Here is a 22,105-nt window from a genome sequence, read left to right on the forward strand (position 1 = left end):
GTTAGTTTGTTTGTATGTGTTGTTACAGTTACTACTATGTAGCTAATGACTAACAGCTAGCGAAAGCTGTGTTTGTCTCCAACTCAGTGTCCAAACTCTTGGACACTGTTCGCATCGTCTCTGTCTCCAGTCTGCATGTTTCCAGACTTTTTACTGTGACAACCAAGCTCCATCATAATATCATTGACATTAAACTCAGTTTAAACTCCATTGCATAGCGGACCAAAGTGGAGCTAACTAGTCAGTCAATGCCCAGCTGACTTCTTCATACTTGTTGGCAACTGTAAATACTGTCAAACCGTGGCGACACTTTTCGTTGGCTCAGATGCAGTTTGCTGGGTCCGGTATGGTTGGGACTGATCCTTTTACGAGGGTCAGTGTCGAGGCAAAGCCAGCTTTGTACTGACCCTCGTTACTGAAGCAGTCCGATATGAAGCACACACACACACAAGCTAACACGAAAGAAAAGCTAACACGAGAGAAAACGTGTTTTTTATAATATGGGACCTTTAATTCATTAAGACCACTGCTGTTTGTTGCATCCATATACGACAACAAACCATGTCAAAACCATTACAAACAGATGTGATCTATGGCTAAAAATACGATAATTAATACAAGTATATACTTGCTTTTACTTGAGCTTAACTTCGATGAAGTGTTCGCTGCAAATATGTGTGTATTTGGATGGCTGCCGTTGTTTGCCCTCCCCAGGGACTGAGGTACGCCTTATGACACAAATCCATAATCTTCTCCTCTCTGGGTTTTCTTTTTCTGATGGAATTCAGTAGAATCACACTTCTCTTCATCTGTGTTAGTGCACCCGATAGCACAACAACAATCCAGCATTTTGGCAAAACGAACCTGGTTCCAAACAAAATGCATCACTTGCTTCCAATGCTGGTCAGCAGCGGGGAATGATCTCTTGCCCTCCAAGGGGGCTTTAGTGTATCTGTAATTATTATGATTTTCTTTTAGCCCTGTGTATCAGCAAGATGGCAGCCCCTAACATAAGTCTTTTCAACACATAGACTACATCAGTAAAATGAGTAGCCAAAAACCCCAGCGAGACAGGAGCTGGAGCTCCTCATGAGACAGACGATCCAGCCCTGCCGGATGCAGTCGCTGGTCTCCTTCACCTTTTAAAACTTAGTAGAGTGCATAACCTCTACAAAGGCCCAACAGTCCCCTTTAAGACAATCAAGCCTAAGCTAATATCAAACTTAGGAGCCATGAATCACTTTAAATTTTAAGCTATCCAAGTGTTTGACCATAACTTATAATTATATCTGTATCAAATTTTACTCCCTCATAGATGACAGCCACCTAAATACTCATCAGGATAAATCTTATCAGGGTCCAAACCAAAAGTTAATGGGGTTTATTCGGTGCCGGTACCCGTCCTTAAGTTTTGTGCAAATTTAGTTGAGTTTCTAATACAGCAGTTTTGTATAATCCTGCTGACAAACAAACAAACGGATACAGGTGAAAATATAACCTCCTCGGTGGAGGTAATGATGGCACTGGAGATTCATGTGGAGATTAACTAGTTTTCACCCATTAGAAATGTTTAAACATATGCACTTTAAAATATGTGCAATAAATGCAATGCTGAGCATAAGGTTCAAACAGCACACTGCACAAGGACACAAGCAATATTTTGTTTGAGAAGTAAATAAGAAAGTAATTTGTTTTAAACTGTCTGAAACTTAAGATGGATACTGATTGCTGCAAGTGGATTAGCCACAAAATATCAGACCAATAAACAGGACAGTGCTTTAATCCTTGATGTCCAGAACTGATCATTTGCAGTGATTGTAGTGTCTCGTTTACCTCATCAGTGTTGTAAATGATCTGCAGACCGGCGCAGATCATCTCCACCAGGTACAGCAGAAACAGAGAAACGGCATCGATCTGCAGCAAAGACAGATGGACGGACACAGTGGATGACATACACTTATACTTATACACTTCAAAAAAAAAAAAAAAACTTTCACTTAAAACATTGTGTGATATTCCCAAATTTGTCAGTAGAGCAATTCTGTGATTTCCTACATTGCATAACGACTAAGATGTCTGCTCCTTATTAGCTTTCTGCCTTTTAGCATCAGAAAAACATCATCAATAGCGTAATTTATTTATTAGTTAAATCACAGCCAAGAAGTAAATGAATATACAGTACAGGTTTAAAATCTACACAGCTTTGATTACTTCTGAGTTTTTCCTTGTCTCAGGCATCATTGTTTTGATTTTCTATCTCGCTCTCTTGATGTATTGGCTATCTTTCACCAGAGACACAGTCACCATCAGGAAGTTACACACCGCGTTGACCTCTGTCAATACCATCGACAGAAGAATATGTTGTTTTAGTGCCAGTTTGATGCACATCCACCTCTGAGTCAACTGAGTCAAGTCAATTTTATGACTGTACATACCAATCAGAGGGAAGTCATGAGTCATTCTTTATGGGCATTTTTCTGCAACACTCAATAACAAAAGTCTAATTTGTTTCCTTCATCTTTTGCAGGGTTCACTTTTCACACAGTTTTCATCCCGTTGACAGCCAGAAGAATCATTTTCATTACTGTTACAGCAGATATGTGACCAGAGATATAAAATTAGAGTAGTATGACTCTGATTTTATATGAAGAACTGGACATTTCAATGAGGCGGACAGCTAGCAATGCATATAGACACACACTGTATATGTGTATACTGTATGTCAAAACTCATTTGAATGTATTCTCTCAATTGAGTGTTTTCTTATTTCTGCACTCGTCTGCGTGCTGGCTGACCTGCAGGTGGTGGTAGTCGCCGTAGGAGTACACCTCATCACCTGTGTCCACGTTGAACACCGAGTGCAGACACTTGGAGGGGCTGGGATCCTGTTTGAACTGCTCCACCTGGTCAAGAGACACACGGGGACACAGAGGACAGGGTGAAAGAGAGAGGCCAAGGGTAAGTAGGGAGCAGAGAGAAAGAGAGGAGGAGCGACATTAATTTCCTCACCACAGGTAGAATATACACTGTAGCTGCCTTGAACACATAACTGGAGCCTTGTATAATAAGTAAATACATGGTAATCTCTGTTTTAATGTCTGTTTGGTTCCAATGGCTGTACAGATTTTTTTGCACATTTGACTTTATTACACCTAAAGTGAATTCAACTCTTTCCTATCTTCCATTACATTAGCTTGATTAAAATTAATCTGCCACTTTAAATTCAGCTGCTTTGGGTGCAGAATATGCCATCTATGTTATTTTAAATGTTCTTTTGGAAGTACCACTTCTTTCAATGCCTCTATTTCGGCATGAACTTCACTACCTTAAAAGCTGCTGCAAGAGTTGATGTTTTAGCTGACTTCCTGTCACAGCAGTTGGCAATCCCCTCCCTCCTCTCTACGCCACAACGTGAGCTCACTAATCACCAGCCATAGCAGAGGATCCTGCTCTAATCCTGGTTGGATAAGGTGAGCAGGGATGCCAGAACATTTCTTTTTTTCTTTTACCGCACGGGCAGGAGAAGACACATGGTATGGTATGACTGACCTGACACTCTATAACAGCGATTACTGTTGGAATATTGAGCTATTTAACCTATTACAAAAGCATTCAACTTCATATTCAGGTTTCTGCAGAAACACATACATTTTCTTTGTAACATCGACACATTTCTCACAAGCCTCAGGTCCATGCAAACTTTCAGCACAAGTGCCTCCAATGAAATTCTAACATCGAATCCTGCCTTCGAGGCTTGGTTCAGCTCCATTAAATGTGTGCCTGCATAAATCCATGAACACTCTAGTGACACATAGTACTGGCTATGGTTGTAACTGGGATAATAGAAATGAGAACAATCAACATGTCTGCCCTGTGGGCAGTAACTGTTACACTGAGCAGGTATAAGGGTCAGAACTGGGTTAACCGCACTACATCTTGGTTAACAACAAACGCGTAAAAAATCCTGAACAATGGGTTATTGGTGTTTTGTGCTCAGTGGTTTCTTGGCAGCTTCGTGTGTATGTTTGCTGCATCGACTCGACTCCTAGGCAAATTACAGCTGGGCCACCAGCCCCAACGTGCAGAGTTATAAATAATTGGCCCTTTGTCCCATTTTTACCTCGTTTGTTTCCCTTCTCTCCACCTCTCTAGCTGCTCTCTCCATCATCAAGCTCCCCTCGCTGTCTCCATTTTTCTCTCTTTCAACCCCCTGGCCTCCCTCTCTCCTCATTCCTACCTTTCTTTTCCTAGTACTTTCTATTATTCACTCTCCTTTTACTTTGTTGTCCCTCTTGCTCCCTGTGTCTTTATCTCTTTTCTCACACTCTCTCATTTTCCCCACCTTTCTCTCCCTCTCTCCATTTCTCTCCTAGTCAGGTCATAGTGGAGACCCTCTGTCCCACTTTTATTGCAACCTGCTCCACTTCCCAGCATCCCACAGCAGCTAATACATTAGAGAGTGTGTGTGTGTGTGGGTGTGGGTGTGATTGTGACTGAGTGAGAGAGCTACCTCTGTCAGTAGCAGCCAACAATAGGCACTGCTGTTTATGTTTCTATAAAACCTGCTCCTGTATCGAGGTCTTGCCGATTGTTGCTCCAGTAGAGCCACAGAGTTAAGTGGCTCGACTCTCGGGATATTCTGAGAGGCCCCAGTTCTTACTCATCGTTTCAAGTGCTGCAATGCACCAGTATGAGCTTCAAATTAGTGAAACACTTCAATGCCTGCTGCCACACAGTAATATGAAAGCATACTCTGCACACCTGCCTTTGTGAATTCTACATCTACTGCCAACACATAACTCTTACATCTTATTAAATACATTTCCAGGTAATTCTTTGCCATTTCTGGCTGCAAAGGGGACATATTTGAATCTAATACTTCAGAACGCAGGCAGTCCTGACTGTCCCAGGGCTAGCTGATTAGCATGCTAATTTAAGTAGATATTTCTGCAACATAGACATCATAATATCAAAACTGTTATATATTTACTTTTTGTTGCTAATTTTAGTTATTTTTTCAACGTTTTCAACAAAAATTCTACATATTGCCCCTTTAAAGTTGAAATCTGTTACTTTACACCTGCATTCATTTATTTTTTGGCCTCTGGGGGGCAGTGCAACAAGCTGTGAGTACAAGACTGACGTATTTTCTCCTTACAAAACTTTCCTGCTGAACATTAAATTGCTTATTTACAAATGCAGCAGTTATGAAGCAACATATTATTCAGGCCACATGTAGAATGCAGATTCAATATTCACTCTCCTGTGAGCTCTGTTCTGGTCTACCAACTCCTGAGTGATATATGAATCTGACCTTTCAACTGCTAAATGCTCCATGTCTGCCAACTAATTGTCAACTTTGTATGCCATTTGATGGGAAACACTGAGTTTTAGGTGAGAACAGCTGCCTCCTGCAGGTGAAAATGCTACTATGAGATCAGTGAAAAAGAACCACAATAGTCAAGTTAATAATGAGTTAAATGCTGTATACAGCTGAGGGATTCTGCACAGTTGGGTAATACATTTGTTGTACTTATTCACTATGATCACTATTTCATCGTTTGTAAATACAGAAATAATAATTACAACAGAACATTTAAGTCCTAACACTTTGAGTCTCCAGCAGTCAAGGGGTAAGTGTAAGTATGTGGGAAAAGCAAAACATGGTGAACTTGCTGTGAAAGATTGTAGACAGTGGAAAAATTGCAAGCAAGAGGTTGATACTACTACATCAACGTAACGGGGGATGGGAGGGAGGTTGGGTGGCATCATACTTGAGGCATTGATATGTATGTATTGAGAAAAGGCATTTTCTTTGTAAGCTGCATGTTGACTCTAAGATTTTTTTGTAGCCTTATCGTTACCCGTTTTTTACGTTTCCACACGCCTGACAAGCAACCCCAGAGTTTTCCCCACAGACGTAGTCACTCAGGTATATTAACAACCACCAAAGTATATTTGTCAACCCACATTTATCATTTCATTCACATGAGAGACAGACGCATATTTGCAAATGCTCTGCAGAGAAATCCCACATCAAGAAAGTGATGTTCCTTGATATTACATCCCTGCTGTATTGTGATCGACCCCTCCTATTCAATGTAGTCCTATTTTTGTTTCGTAAGTGCACAATGTGATGTTTATCTGTACCGCGTTGGTTTCAATGGGCTACATGATTAGCAACAAGCGTCCTCCACATGTGGCTCACCTCCTGCTGTGAAAAAATCCATAACAGCAGGTTTGATTGCTGAGCGACTTTATAAAACATACTGCTGACGAAGAGAGCCAACAGAGCAGACACATACTGTGAGAGAGAAACGGAAATGTCTGTGTGAACTAATGTGGACATTTAAAGCAACACTATGTAGGCAAACATTTAAAGCAATTTTGAAAAAAGAAAATTGATTATTTTTTTAGTCTCATTTGCAGGTTGTTAAAAACAGATGGACATTCTGTGGGAAACAACGAACTCTTGCACCTAAAAGTTACGTTTCCAAGTTTAATTTGCATCAGCAAATATGTTTTAATTAAAGTGAGTGCATGCGTTAAAACATCCACATATTTATATATTTATTCTTATATTTAGTATCAGTTTTCCATCCACTATATAATCATTGGGGACTTTCTTTGACCTTACCCAACTGGACAGATGACCTCTAGTCCCTAGAATAAAAAAATCAGCTGGTTCTGTCTGCCTGTCTCCAGGTTTCAAATCAAGCCTACCAAGTGACAATTATGACTGTCTGTCCCAACCCAAAAATATTTTCACTTGACAATATTCAATGTTTCTGAGGGAAAGTACCTCAGTTCCCTACACGCCATACTATTGACAGACAGTGGGGCCCAGCTGCTGTATTTGCTCTGTGGTATTTGCCCAGCAGTGGCCCTGTGTCACGTCTCCATTAAAAATGCCATGTTCTCCGTGAGTGCTGGAGACAGGAGCCGTAACGAACGCAGCTCTGTGTAATTAACTGTGTAAACGCAGCTTTGTAATTAAGACACAGGAAAGCTCTCCCCTAAATTAGGTCGTCAAGGTCGAGGCAAGATGAAACAGAACGGCTTTCAAATGCACACGCTGTGCAAATGGACGTACACAGTGACACAGTAGGCTGATCTGTTAAAAGATGTTTTTTTTTATGATAAGGAACCAAAAACAGTATAAAAAGGACTTATTTTGCTCTGCTATGTTTACATAAAAGTTGTGCATTTTGCCATTTTTCATTCACAGCCAGCTCATGTGCATGCATCAGGGTTCCTACAGACGGTGCATGAAATTTCCCCCATCGGAGCAGAAGTCTTCGGCAATTAACTGATTGCCGGTTATTAAGCCCTCAGGATTGAGGCAACCGGCTTCCATTGTCATTTGTTATGATATGAAATGTGAACCAGATGTGTCCAGTGCTCCAGCTCTGAGAGACTTTCATAAAGAGCCGCTCAGGAATATACCTTTGATCAGCAACACAGTGTGTAACCGTGGGGTGCTTTTATGCAAAAATGCAGTGTGAAAACAGCAGCTGAGTGGATTCTGGCAGAAAACTCACCTTATCAGCCTGTCTCATGTAGCAGTAGAGGATCCCCCTCATGCACTTGATGGCAGAATGCTCCAATTCATGGGTCCGCCCCAAATCGTCATCAATGCGCCTGCACAGCGGGGTGGCACGATAAAATGTTGTCAGTGTCGGACATTTAAATCTCTCCAGTTATAACGTCCAGTGAAAATAGTTCCCTCTTGGCACTTGACTTGTTTGAATTAGAATTATTTTAGAGGTAGGGAAGCTCTTCTGGAGAAAGATAACTGATTGTTGAGTATCATTCCAAGGATGTCAAATACCAATTAAGACTTACTTTGTGACTCAACAATCAAACACCTATCTACTCTTTCAAATATACTGGACTGTTGCGTCTCATTTACAACATCAGCAGTCTCTGTAAATTATTTTAAACTAAATGTAAAATAAGGAATTCCCAATTTGTTCAGAACACAAAAATTCTTCAGGACACCTGGACCAGCACTATTTTCTTCCCCACTACACACCCTGCTCTGAACATCTGGCTGCCTGTCATTCCACATCATTTTATGTTTACTCCTGTTCAATCATTTGAAAGACATCAGCATGAACACTAAATCACAAGCAACAAAGAGCAACAACATATCATTGGATAAACTGACACCTGCTGTGAGCAGCCCAGGCGAATGAATTCAATTCTGGCATTTAACATTTCTGCAAACCAAGGTTAGGTTGAAATCTGAATTTCATGTCGGGATTTGGAGGGAATAGTGGCGGAACAACAGCTGTTGGAGATGAAGTTTCAACATCTGTAAATGCTGAACCGTGGATATTTTTAACAAGGCGACAACACATTTTGTGTGAAGAACCAGGTAAGCCAAAACCTGAACTTTTCTGAACCCCAACTATGTGTTTAACAAAATGAAGCACAGCCTTGTCACAACATAAAATTGAAACTTTAACATAGGGAAAGGTAAGGTTTCAACATAAAGAAATATGGGGTTTTAACACATTCATGGTTTGCAGATATGTACTTATTACCAGCATTTATTCTGGTGGTTGGGTTGCTGCAGGTCTAAATGCAACCACTGCTGTTGACAACATTAAGATACCACTCAGAAGTCGATCAATTAGGGTTACAGTGGCCGCAGTGGTAGTAAGCACATTCCTGGTGGGGGATGTCAGATCTTGAATGCACTTAACAGAGGTCAGGCTAATAATGACTCCGGGTATCAACAGAGAAGAGGTGAAAAGTGTTTAAATTTCAGTGGCACGCCAACATAAATCAAGCTTCATTTGACCCTCAACATCAAAACTGAGGACAGTCAGAGGATACAGTGGGCAGCTTTTCATCTTATAACATCATGTTTTAAAGTACTTCATCGAGCATTCATTACTGGACTGCATGTCCTCAACAATGTAATATGTATGAGGTGATCCAGCTCTGATCAGGGGTCACAATAACACACACAGTGCTTCAAAATTAATTACAATCAATCAGGAAAATGCAAAAGTTTGGACTTGTGAGAAATGATGATAAACTCATCTAAGCACGGGTCTGAAAGCAGACAACCCATCCCACAGAATACATATATATCTCAAAATAAAGAATGAAACGTGTTGGAACAAATACATCATGTTTACTTAGATTGTGAGTTTCTGGCAGTCACGTTCAAGTCAAATCAGTGACTATCACACACTCTCAAACAGATGTGCAGCAGCTGGGCGTGAAGTAAGTAATGGCACTAGCCGAGCCTGTCAGATGAGAATTATCTTAATTAAATCCTAGTGACAATTCTAATAGGAGGCAGCCATGACTGATGACAGGGATCTGCCGCTGGTCACATCACTGCAGTACACTCTATTTTTACCCCTCTCTTCCCTTCTGTCTTCCCCCTCGATCTCATGTCATCACTTCGTCTTTCCTCCCATTTCTTCTCCCTGTCTCTTATCTCTCATCCCTTCATCTCTCCCTCTGTCCACCTCACTTTCTGACTCTCCGCTTTTAGTGGCTCTTTCCTGCTCTCTGTCTCTATCCTCCCAATCTCTCACTCACTCCACATCACTCTCTCCATCCCTTTTCTTCTCTCTCTGTCCTATTACAGGCTCATTTCGTGGAAGTGCCCTTTTCCCTAGAAACTAATCACTGAGGAATGCAGGCATCAAGCGCAGGGACAGTTGATAAAGGAGTTTGAGGCCTTTAGATGGTTTCCAGTGAAATTCTAAAGTGTTCTCCTTGAATCAATAATCCCTGAGTGTTTACAAAGCAAAGCCTTCAAATGATAGATGCAGATAAGAGACCAGGGTCAGTGAGCGTGAAAGAGAAAAGAGTGGAACCAAACCAAAAGTCAAAGAAGAAGAGACACTGGGCAGAAACAGTAACAGTAAACTGATGTAACTGAGGATTCTTGGTCTGTTCTGCACACACATATACATATACATGCACACACACACGTATATATAAATATATGTATATATGTATATATTCTACATTCATTCTGAATTCATAATCATTTTTTATAATCACTTGAATCTAACAATTGATGTCTTTTGTCATTTTAGAATGAGCGTTTCACAAAACAGAGGAAGTGGGTCCTCTTTGGTGGGTCATGTTGCACCGCCTTGTTTCTACAGTAGCCTTGAACAGACAAACCAAACGCAGGTCCTGCTTTAAGCGCCCACACTGGTGAGGGTGAACCGAGACATATTTTGTTGGCTGGTTGATTGTGAGTCTTATTCCGAACTTCTAACATACTGATCCTGTGGGTTGGTATGTTTGGCCGTCCACCAACCCAAAGCATCAGTAGGCCATTTGACAAGTTGGGAATGAGCCTCAGCAAGGGATGGTGATGAATTTCACAATAAAAATGCTCTAATACCACTGTTTGATTGTAACAATATCTACCAACCTCCTGTACAACCAGAGAGGAGAAGGGATTACTATCGGCTGCTGTATTGTTTTGCAGTGTACATAGTCTAATGGCTATTTTCTACACAGGTGTAGGTCATGGCCGGATACTCTTATTTCACTAAAGAAGGAAAGCAGAAGGCCCGTAATCAAAAAAGTAAAAACAAATTCTATATCAATTAATAAATGCTGTATGCATCACATTTAATTTTGTTCAAGGCAACATTGTTCAGTGCATTTCTACTTTAGTTTTTAGTTCACTGATAAATCGTATTGTGCCATGGACTTTATATCACGGTGATATTGTACTGTTTTTGGTAACTAGTCTCAACAGTCAACTATTTTACTGAATGGACCTTTAAATGACCACTTGTGTATTCACAGTGTAGCATATCTCCCAAAGTTGATGCATGTGGTTGCAATAACAGCAATACTCCTACTGCAATATTTAATGGATTTTTTCCCCTTAAAAGAAATAAAAATAAAAGTGTAATAATAAGAATTAAAACATGTTCATCTGCTTGAAGGTAAGCTACAGTGTCTAGCATGACAGGCTAACAAGTGTACTACATACAGCAGTAGCCAAGTGATACTCTGAGGAGCACATCATTCATTGAACTTTTATGTAAAATAACAGAATATTAAGAAAAAAGGATTCATTCAAGACCAACACATTCACTGTGTTGTATCTCTGCTGGGGACTAAGATCCTGGATGTTATTAAAATGTAGGCTAATGTTAGCATTTCTATCCTGCTTTTTAATCAGTTTGGGAAGCAGGTCATCATGTGAGCATTACATTCAGCAAACATAAAGTGTTTGTCAGTGACAGTGTAGTGTGTTAGCTTCAGTTTTTCAGCACACATATGTTAAATACTGTATAATAATTAGTAAGTTTAAGCCTGGAAAATACACCAAAAAAGAAAAGCCTCCTTTTTGTGCCTGAAATCAAGTGCCTAGCATGTTTATAAAATGCTGAAAATGTACTTTGTGTGTTTGCCAACAACGACAACGTGGGCAACGACAATAAACAGTGTAGCTTTATGTGTGGTCGAAATGTGTCACCCTATTTCCCCACTGAACAATTAATTCCATTAAGCGCATATCAAACACATCCTGCATGCTTTATCTGTGAGAGTGTGAAATGTTGCCCACCGGTAGGCCATAGCCAGGGCCCAGGCACCAGCAGCACAGTACAGGGAGTCCCGGACCTTGGCCTCCTTGCAGGTGGAGCATGTTTTGACCGGGAAAAGGCCAGTGGTGGGACTCTGGTAGTTCAGAATGGTTGTCTTAACTAGAGAAAATGAACAGACAGGAAGCGGTGACAATGCTCAATTAGTTGAAGAAAACACCTGTAACACACAACAAGTTGGCTAAGACCAGTAATCTTATTTATCTCACACAGCTTAATGCACATGTCCTGAAGTCCAAACGACTGCTGATTACTTTTCAGCATTACTTGTTTTCAGAGAGAATGCTGTTTTCTGAGAGCAGCATCACTCCCATCACACACATCAACCTCTATTGAATGCATTTGTGATCCAGTTTTGAGATGCTTGTGTCAGAGCCACCCTGGAGCCATTTTATTATTTTGCTGTGTCAGCTGAGCACAGAAGATGCCCCAGTCAGACAGGAAGTCACACAGTATTGAACTACTGGCGTGCATGTTCTCTATGTCTGATCTTTTTCCCAGGCTTGTCTGCATTGGCCAAGTGTTGAAATATTATATTTATTCTTCTCCTTGAGCAGGGTTACAGCTGTCTCCTTCCTCTGGCACTAGCTGACCCGCAACATTACTCAGGCTGTGAAGCTGTTGCCATCGCCTCATCCGTTCCTCTGAGCTCCTCATATGCATGTTCTGCCTCAGATAAATTAAATCATATCATGTTATGTATTCAATTTAGAAAAAAGGTTGCTAAATGAATCTCGCATACATTATTCCTTCTTTGATGAAAGCAAACAAAATGAAATGTAATAACCTCAATGGGAACATAGCTCTTTAATTTGTGTCATGAAGTCATCTGTATACTGCAAGAGTATGACCACAGATGGACGCCAGTCACGTGACAACCATGACAGGAAGTGTGAATGGCTGCAACAGTAGAGACAAGCAATAGTTCCTGGAGGAATTTCACTTGGACTCATAATGTCGTTGTATTGCTTTTGAATTGCTTTTGTGCTGCATAAGAGTCAGGTTCAGTTCACGTCAATGATTTGCAAGGCAAAGAGAAGACATGTTGACTTACTCAGTGGTATGTACACATACTCCACCATCAGTTACAGACTGCACTCATGTTAAGTAAATGAATACAACCATCATTTCCAGTTGGGTATAGCTTATTTCAGTTCAATGGAGAGAGTTAAGGTATTTGACCCAGAGGAGCAGGGTTGATGTACATCTGTACCTTGCTAACACTCAACACAGTATGACCTGCAGTGTTTCTCTACTTTGACACCAGCGTCAAACTGGAAATGAAGAAACCTCCTGTTGTTGCATGTTTATGCCTCAAACATAAACTTTAATCCAACATCTTGCCTGAAGTCTGAGAAAAGTCTGAGAAAAAATGTAATTCTCGTTAATCTGAAATACTACTACTACTAACTTCAGATTAACTTTATTTAATTTGCATAAATAATATTTGCATTTACTCCCTTTGATTTTATAATCCCCAAGTGTTATACGTCTGTATAAAACTTGGGGGCTGGAGGTTTATGTTCCCCTACAACAGTGAATTTAACTGCATGTAAAATTCCCATCTACCTTTTTCATATATGTTCAATGTAAAGTGTCACATTAAATGCAATGTTTTTCTATCATGTATGAACTTATGACCAAATCAAGCAATAAATCAATGCAGACTCATAGAGAATAGAGAGTTTATTAAGTATTATACGCATACATAAAAGTAGTGCATTTCAAATTGGTTATTCTGTCTTTTGTAATAAATCACCTACGTAACTGCTACAGTTATACTTACTGAGTCAACATGATAGAAAGATTTTGCATTAAGTTCCCTGACAGTTGACATTAAAATTGTACTTTTTTGCGTGTATCTTATTTTGGAAGCATGGTTCTTCTTCTTCATTTATTTTTATTTTCTTAGGTGTGCATCTGTTGGAGGAAGCTGTTGGTGCAGTCAGAGAACAAACATCATTACTTTTCCCCACAGCATGAATGTGTCTGAATTTAACCGACCGTCAGATCAGAAACTTGTAGCGGCAACTTTGTGTTCATTTAGCCAAGATTTTAAGTGAACCAAGTTATCTCAGATAAGAGAACCAATCTTCCTGTGTAATTGCTGTCTCTCGCTGTCTCTAACTGTCCCTTTCTGAGGTACTTGTAAAAAGCCGATTAGAAACCCAGTGATGGTATACATGTCCAAGACATCTGCATTCTCCAGTCAAGATCTGGCTCAGGAAACAAGATTGCTCTTATCCCCTTCCCCTATCACAAACACCAGGTTTCACATTTCTAAGAGACTGCAAGGAAAATTGGTAGACATTAATGTCCCACTCGGATGAAGTTTAATAACTTCGCCTGACCTTTCATCTTGCCATCATCAGGTCGAAGTTATGATTTCTTCACTTCTTTGGAGTATACCTGCAAAACTAAAGCTATATGCTAGCATGCTTACATTAGCACTGAGCAACACTATTTACTATTTTTAATATGTGGACACTATGTTCACGTCATCGATGCCCAGTGCTCAAAACACAGCAATGGTTCATGGTAAGTGTTCACCGGATATCAAACCTTTAATATGAAGATGCAGACCATTTGATCATCACCATCTTGTCTCTGCCGTTTGCATTCAGCCCCAACGCAAATGTTAAAAAAGCACATTTCCTGGGTGTACATGTGATTATTTAAGTATATAAATCTATAGCTAACTATAACTGTTGAACCATGAAAATTTACAAACTATAATTTTGAAGCTTGAATGATGTGTAGAATACAGATTGGAAAAACAGGAATTTATGTCTGTTTGATGTTCAGGCCAACAAATATATTCTACCTTGTTAAATAGTATATAAACATCATGTAAATACAGTATGTAACCCAGACCCCTAAAACCATGTTTCAACCACATCAGTCCCTGTTGACTTGTTAAGAGCTGACAAGCACCAGATCAATACTTACAGGGATGTAGCTGCTACAACAAAACAAGTTTAAATCCCTATTGTAGAGTTCGAGTGTCAGCTATGGTAATTATTTTGGTGTCACCAGAACGATGATTTTTTTTTAAATCTAGGGGCCATTTTTCAGCTGACGTCTGACTCCACTAAATGAACGATCAAAGGTAAACTAAGATGTTTCAAGTTGACCAAAGTTCATGCTCAGCATTAGTTACAGAGGACAGAACAATGGATGAAAGCTCTTAATACGAACAGATCGTAGCCCTCCAATAATATATGCTGAGATATTACATACTCAAACATAAAGCCTCCGGGAGAGTAATTTATCTGCTTCACACACACACACATAAACACACACACTTGCACGCACACACATACATCCTCCTCTCCTGCAGAGGTCCCCTCACTGATGACTAATCTGTCTGGAGGGATCACTTCATTTTTCATCAGAACATTATGCCGGTGCAAATGAAGGGGACATCCATTCTGCACTGTCATTTGTTACAGAGCGAAAGAGCGACAGAGAGGAGGAGAGTAATAGAAAGAGAGATGGGGGGAGACAGGAATGAGGGACGGAGAGATAAGGAAGATGTGTGTGTGCAAGAGAAGAAAAAAAAGTGGGTGTATGTGTACCTATGAGTAAGGAGAGTGAGTAATGGGTACTGGGGGAGAGACAGGGCGGGAATGTCAGTCTATCTGTGTGTGTGTGTGTGTGTGTGTGTGTGTGTGTGTGTGTGCGTGTGTGTGAGTGAGTGCATAGGTGTGTATGTGTGTGAGAGAGAGAGTATTGGTCAATTGAAGGCAACAGTCAAATTGGTAGTGAGAGAAGGCTCATGGGGTCAGTAGGGCAGGATATTAATGAACCCCTCGGGTGATCCACCTGAAAGTTTCACAATCTAATTAAGTGCCCACTCTCCGTGCATGCACACACACAACAGCAAAGGTTTGTATTACTACTAGTCTCAGGACATTCCACCACCAGCCCCTGGACTTATTAATGTAACTGTCCTGGAACCGTGAGCTAAATAGTGGTCCGTGACAAACATCCTCACTGAGTTATTCATTTTCATGGCCTTGTAAGGACACTTGGTTTCAACATGGAGTAAATTAAGTGTAAACACATATGCTTAGATATGCACACACACATGCACACACACATAGGCAGGTACACACACACACACACACATACACACATACACATACACACACACACAGTATTCCCCTCCCAATCCATCTGTATTGTTAGCCAGTAATAGGACAGTGCCTTGGGGCATAGGCTAATTTTGAGTGCAGCTGCCTTAGTGGGAGAAAGGCTGGAAGACATCGGTCATCACACTCACCAGAAACAACTGCATCACACTCTGGTTAAAGTGCTGTCTGTCTTGTTCCCCGCAAATACATAAAGAAACTGCGGTCAGTAAATAAATGATGTGTTCTTGAAACCAAACTCTGTTATCACAGTGTGAAGGACCTTCTTCTGTTCAGATTGTATGTATTGTAGGTCAACAATTATAAATATTAACTAACATTTACAATATCTTATTTGAATAATTGCCTCAAGTTTAAAGGTGTACTATGTAGGTTTTTTCCAAAAAGAAACCCAACATACTGACTCTCAATTCCTCGATCAGCATTTCTGACTCATAGGAGTTTGCGGCGATCGCTGCCAACCTAACAAATCTGTATTTGACGACCTGGGAATGAGACCTGAGACCTGAAAGTTTAATAACTATAGTTTAATAAATGAACATCATGTTGTTATAAAGAAGACTTGGAACTACTGATTAAGACATTAAACTTCTTTCCGAAGCCAGTGGGGTTGCTCTCCATCTGAAATAATGCAGCTTTAAGGTACTCAGTCTAATAAATTCAGCAGTTGTATTGTAATCATAAAAAGAAAGGGTTCTATTTTTATCAGTATAGTCAGTATAATAAAGTAATTTGTCACTTTTAACAAACAAAACTACGAAGCTCACAGTTTAAATAAGTAAGTAAGTAAGTAAGTAAGTAAGTAAGTAAGTCAGTCAGTCAGTCAGTCAGTCAGTCAGTCAGTCAGTCAGTATGTATGTATGTATGTATGTATGTATGTATGTATGTATGTATGTATGTATGTATTAATACCCAATGTATTTCACAAAAAGCCCAGGATAACATGAGTTGAAGTGCTCTAATACCACTAGTTTGGAACTGTAAAGGACTCCTGGTTTCCTCCTCTGAGAAACAGTGCTGTGACAGTCATCATTAGGCGCAGAACATAAAAGATGAGAGTGCTGAACAGTGTTCCGTCTCAGACTGCAAGTTTCTCCAGATGCAAATCAACTGTTGTTGGGAGTTTTCTGCCCAGCCATCCATCAAGCTAATGTCCCACTAAATCAGCAGCTAATGTCTCAGACGCACACAGTCTGCTCTTTTACAATGGGCCATTTCACTGCAGTGATAGGGTGGGGAAAAGGAGAGAAGATGATGAAAATGAAAAAAAAAAAAAAAACAGAGATAGATTGAAAAGAGAAAAAAAAAGATAAGAGAGAGGAACGTTGGGAAGAGTAAGATAACATCCGTGGAGTCGCACAGCAGATGCTACAGGGAAAAATGGAAAAACACAATCAGTCATATTCACCAGTCATGCCAGCCGTAACAATAACTTCTCTGTTTGCTCCTGCTGACGCCGTCATATTGTTGTAAATGATGCACATGCGTGTTTCCCATGATATAACTCGTGTGACATGGGTGATGATTGAATGATCAAAATATTGCAATGGTCACAAAAAAAAAATACTCCTTTCAAACCACAAATGTGTGAGGATGGAGAACTACTTACAAATGAATACTTTTCTGAAAGAAGAGTTAATCATTTAGGTTAACGTGCTGATGTGCCTTCTTTCAGACAGTGAGATGAGAATTCATCGTCTCAATCAATCTCATGTAGAAAGTTTTAAAGTCAAGAGTTGTTGTTGTGCCAGCCTAGCTTATAACAGGTAACCACTAATTATAATTCTACAGTTCTATTTGTCTTAGGATGAAAGAAATAATCTAATGTGGAAACAACACCTGTATTGACAGGTTTCCACATTAGATAACTGTGCTATTTGGATATTGAATTGGATTTTATGCTTTTTTTAAATAAAAAAAATGAAAATATATATTTTTACAATTCACTTGTATTAACTGTGGCAATGTAATGCCACAGTTAATACAAGTGAATGAATATTTGAATATTGAATATTTTGAAATGCAAAATATGTAGGTTAATATGTATAACTCTACATCTGTATGTTTGTATGTATGTCTCCATGTGTGAATGTTTTTACGCATCTATGTCTGCCAAAACAGTTCTGACCCTGCGAGGCACCATCCTAAGACTCTGGGGGCAGTTCTGTGGTGTCTGGCACCGGGAAGTCTGTAGTGGATCCTTTGGGTCCTGTGTGTTGGAGGGTGGGGACTCCCTGGACCAGGTTTGTTCAAGGAAAGTCCCACAGATGCTCAGTTGGAGTGGGATCTGGGGAGTTTGGAGGCCAGGCCGACATCTTGAGCTTTTTGTCATGTTCTTTAGGTTTTTCCCGAGCTGTTTTTGTGGTGTGACACGGTGCTGCGTCCTGCTGGGACATGTACTTGGTCCAAGACTGTCAGTCAGTCAGTCAGTCAGTCATTCAACTGTGCAAGATGCAGTCACTTACTTTACAGGTGAGCAAATAAGACCAAAATTAAGGCTGAGTTTGATAAAGATGCCCATGGTCTGAAAAAGTAGAGAAGTGGCTGTACCAAACTTAATGCATCTGGCCCACATTCTTTTTTGATGCAATTAAAACTAAAAGACTTAAAAGGTGTAGTTGAGATCAAAATGAAGGCTGAAAAGGTCTAAGGACAGAGGATGTTATTCACTGTACAGACTGTAAAGCCCACTGAGGCAATGTGATTGTGATTTCAGGTTACATAAATCAAACTGATTAGATGTGAGTTTGAAGATGGTTCTGGTCCAACCCATGTGTACCGAGTGCTTATGTAAAAATGTTGTAATTACTACTGAGTAGTCATGGGTCGTAATGTCAACATACAGCATCGTAACTGGAGTGATCACATCACAAGATGGTCTCTAATCTTGATATGTGTATTTGAACATGTGTATCTTATGTTAAAAGAAAATATGAGTAAAGCTACATAAAAATTCTACCTTGTTGGGAAACCGGTCCGAAAATAAGATCACAGGAAACCGAGTCATGCTTTATCACAGGGGCTGTGCTTCAGTGAGCGAGGATGGAGTCAGTACCATCAAAAAACTTGAAATGAAGTTGCACCTGTGCCATAACTCCTTCTGCTTACGATGGTGATATTTATGTTGTTATTTTCATTATGTTATTTTTTTTCTAACACAGAATCCACATGTCAAGAAAAAGACTTGTGATAAGACAAGGCAAGTTGAAAAAATAAAAATAAAATTAATGAAACAATCAAAAGAAACAGAAGGAAGGAAAGAGAGATAAATATGAAAAACAAAGTGAGGAAAAAACAACCCAGATAACCTTATGTTTCTGCAACAAGCTCATAATGGCTATTAAAAAAAAAGAGAGAGAGAAAAAAATGTGTTTTCTCCATTCCTTAATCGGTGTGAGCCAGACGGCAGAGCGATAGTGCCTTCTGCCTCCAGTATTATCAGCAAGCTGAGTCAATGGAGTGTGGCCACAATGCCACATAAATATGGAACCACAGAGAGGTGAAGGAACCAAAGTTGGGGGAGGGAAAGAAAAGTAAGAGAGAGCTGATGGAGTGATGAACTATGAGAGAATGAGGTGTTGTTCCTCTGGTATTCTTCAAGTCCCCTATCACACCGGCATCGTCAGCTTAAGGCCGCTGGGGGCGGCTTTGCAACAAAACAGCATAGAAAGAGAAAGAAAGGAAAATGTTACTGGTTTGATTTGTCATTGTCACCCCAACCTCACCCCTCTCCATCCCCTTTCCTTCCCTGGGACTGAAATAAAGCAGGTATATTGGCAAGCAGGTCTGGGTGCCGGCGATAACAATGTTGGCTTTGTTCCCCGCCAGATTGGACGAGCGCTTTCCGCCGCCACCCCAACACAACAATTAAACAAGCCCAATGTTCAACGCTGCGTTTTCAACATGCTGCAATCTGGCTGAGGCTTTTCTCCCTAAATCTGTGGGGTTTCAACGCTGCTGATGCTGGAGGCTACGCTGCAGCCGCTGATAGCGGTGAATCAGTTCCAACTGAGAGCTACACCTGTTGCACGCTGAGCTCTGTTTATTGTCTTCTGTCATTTTCTAGACACGCATACACATGCAGCCTAATGAATACCTGGCAAACAAACTCAGGCGGAACAAAACACACACACAAGCTGATAGAGGACACACACACACACACACACACACACACACACACACACACACACACACACACACACACACACACACACACACACACACCTTTGCACTATTTATAAGCAGTAAATAAACATGTCATAAACCATTTCTAACACATAATAAGGCAGTTTATTAATACATGGTTTTTTGAACCATCACAGGATAACCTCTCCTATAATTAGGATTTGGGATTAATGTGTATATGTAAGTGAGAGTTAGTTTTGGCCATAATATCCTGCGCTATGTAATTTAGACATTATTTAAAGCCCTACAGAATGGCCATCATGTTTTCAACAAGGACTTTAACACAAATCAGCACATTTTACATTGAGACATACACAGAATAACGCTCTCTCAGGCCGAGCCACTCCCTCAAAATACTTACAGGAAATGTACACATTATAAATAAATTACACTGTACACGATCTCAATCATAGTAAATATCTTCAATACTAGCTTGATTCAAGGTAAGTGAGAAGAGATGATGGAAAAAATGAAATGAGGTTATTTGTGAGTGAACTGGGCAGGTTGTGGTTGACAACAATCCCTCTTCTCAAACTGAAACCATGGAGACACAACAGACAATGACATGCAGTCGAGATCCCCGGCTGATGTCAAACCTGGGAACTGGATATTACAAAGTACACGTCTAGCTCATAAAGGACTCACGTATTCCTTAAGAACCTTTATTGAAAGAACAGATACAGCTCTCCACAAATGATCTAACACTGTTGTCATACATGGACATGGAATGTAACTGAGTACATTTACTCTATTGTTGTACACAGGTCCAGTTTTGAGGCACTTGACTTGAGTATTTCTATCTGCTCTTACATTTAACTACCACTACACTACACAAACACTGAATATCAGATCGGTCGACCCACAGTAAACACTACATACACAAATGTTAATATATGTATAATTTAATTTTACCTGTACCTTTAATACTTAAGAAATGTATTGCCAGAAAAGAAATGTCATATTTCTAGACAGAGGAAACTCTAGATTACAGGTGTGCACACCTATGACCGAGCACCTTCACATACACAACCTGCCAGAGCTCCTCTTTAAATGAGCTCGGTCCTTCATAGCCATCGATGCAGACACCACGAAGCTACAGTATTGACGAGTCAAGCTGCTCAATACCTAACCTTCAACTAACTTCAGACTTAGTGGTGTAAAACATGTCCGACTGGTGATTATCAAACTTCAGCCGGATGTGTGACCAGCAGTGCAGCAACGATTTTTCCTCTTCATCCCTGCCTGACTGTGGCTGACTGAGGCATTTCCTTTGGCTTGAAAAAGGATTTCTTTTTTTTCCAGCATTAGGATCTGCTGCATGATTGCTGCCAAGTTTCCTCTGATGTCAGTGGAGGTGCTCCGTACTTTTAGGAGAGGTGGGACAAGTCCACTACGAAATTCTGTAACCCACATTGAGGTCAGTTTTTGCTGTACTTCTGCCAAATTCAAACTGGAAAATGCCAATTAAGGTCACCTTTAAGAAGCTCTTGGTTCAAGGTCACTGCACGATATCATACTTTCTGTGATCTGTCACTGGTATAGTCCAGCCAGGCATGGCATGTGTCATCTGTCTTATGTAGAGAACTGCACAGTGTTAATTATAAATTAGGTTAATTTTTTAAGATCTCAGCAACTACATACTGACCAACAAGTATTGTGTGCAAATTTGGACACAGCATATGAAAAATACATGATCGCACGCTGCTTGTCTGGGGAAGGAAAAGAAAGAGAGAGAGAAAAAAAATTTTTAACGCACTCAGAAATTCCTCCTCAGAGCATGTCAGGATTTCTCTGCTGTACGGTGTCGTGCGTTTCAGTTCCTTCAACAAGAGCAGCTGAGAAAAGCCAAGCTTATGTCCACAGAGGCAAAATCACCACTGATCCTTGGGGAGAGCATCCTGAGCTGTATTACCAGAATCTAACAGCCACACACAGCCGGAGGCAACACATGATCCTGCCTTCTGCACACTAAACTCAACTCTATCCGCTTAGAAGGAGTGATGTGTTTGGCCTATCCCCTCTGTGGCTCTTTAACTCTACTTGTATTGATTTTACTGGGGGAAAAAGAAGGGTGAACCTAGTTTGTCATCATAAGGCAAAACAAACATAAAATATACACTTTCCCCACATATTACTTCCCAATAAATAATTTCAAGTTAT

General features: G+C 40.3%; 1 protein-coding gene across 4 annotated transcripts in view; it reads right to left on the bottom strand.

Moving 5' to 3' along the window:
- Positions 1-22,105, bottom strand: part of phkb (phosphorylase kinase, beta) — a 107,160-nt gene that overhangs the window by 79,989 nt on the left and 5,066 nt on the right. For all 4 annotated transcript variants that reach the window (XM_037094515.1, XM_037094513.1, XM_037094514.1 and 1 more), the window contains 4 exons: positions 11,570-11,708; positions 7,542-7,641; positions 2,796-2,903; positions 1,834-1,914 (listed from right to left, as the gene is read on the bottom strand). In XM_037094515.1, the coding sequence (XP_036950410.1) occupies positions 1,834-1,914; positions 2,796-2,903; positions 7,542-7,641; positions 11,570-11,708 (428 nt within the window). The remainder of the gene's footprint in view (positions 1-1,833; positions 1,915-2,795; positions 2,904-7,541; positions 7,642-11,569; positions 11,709-22,105) is intronic.

Source organism: Acanthopagrus latus, chromosome 4 (genome assembly GCF_904848185.1).
Source record: "Acanthopagrus latus isolate v.2019 chromosome 4, fAcaLat1.1, whole genome shotgun sequence".
Taxonomy (NCBI): Eukaryota; Metazoa; Chordata; class Actinopteri; order Spariformes; family Sparidae; genus Acanthopagrus; species Acanthopagrus latus.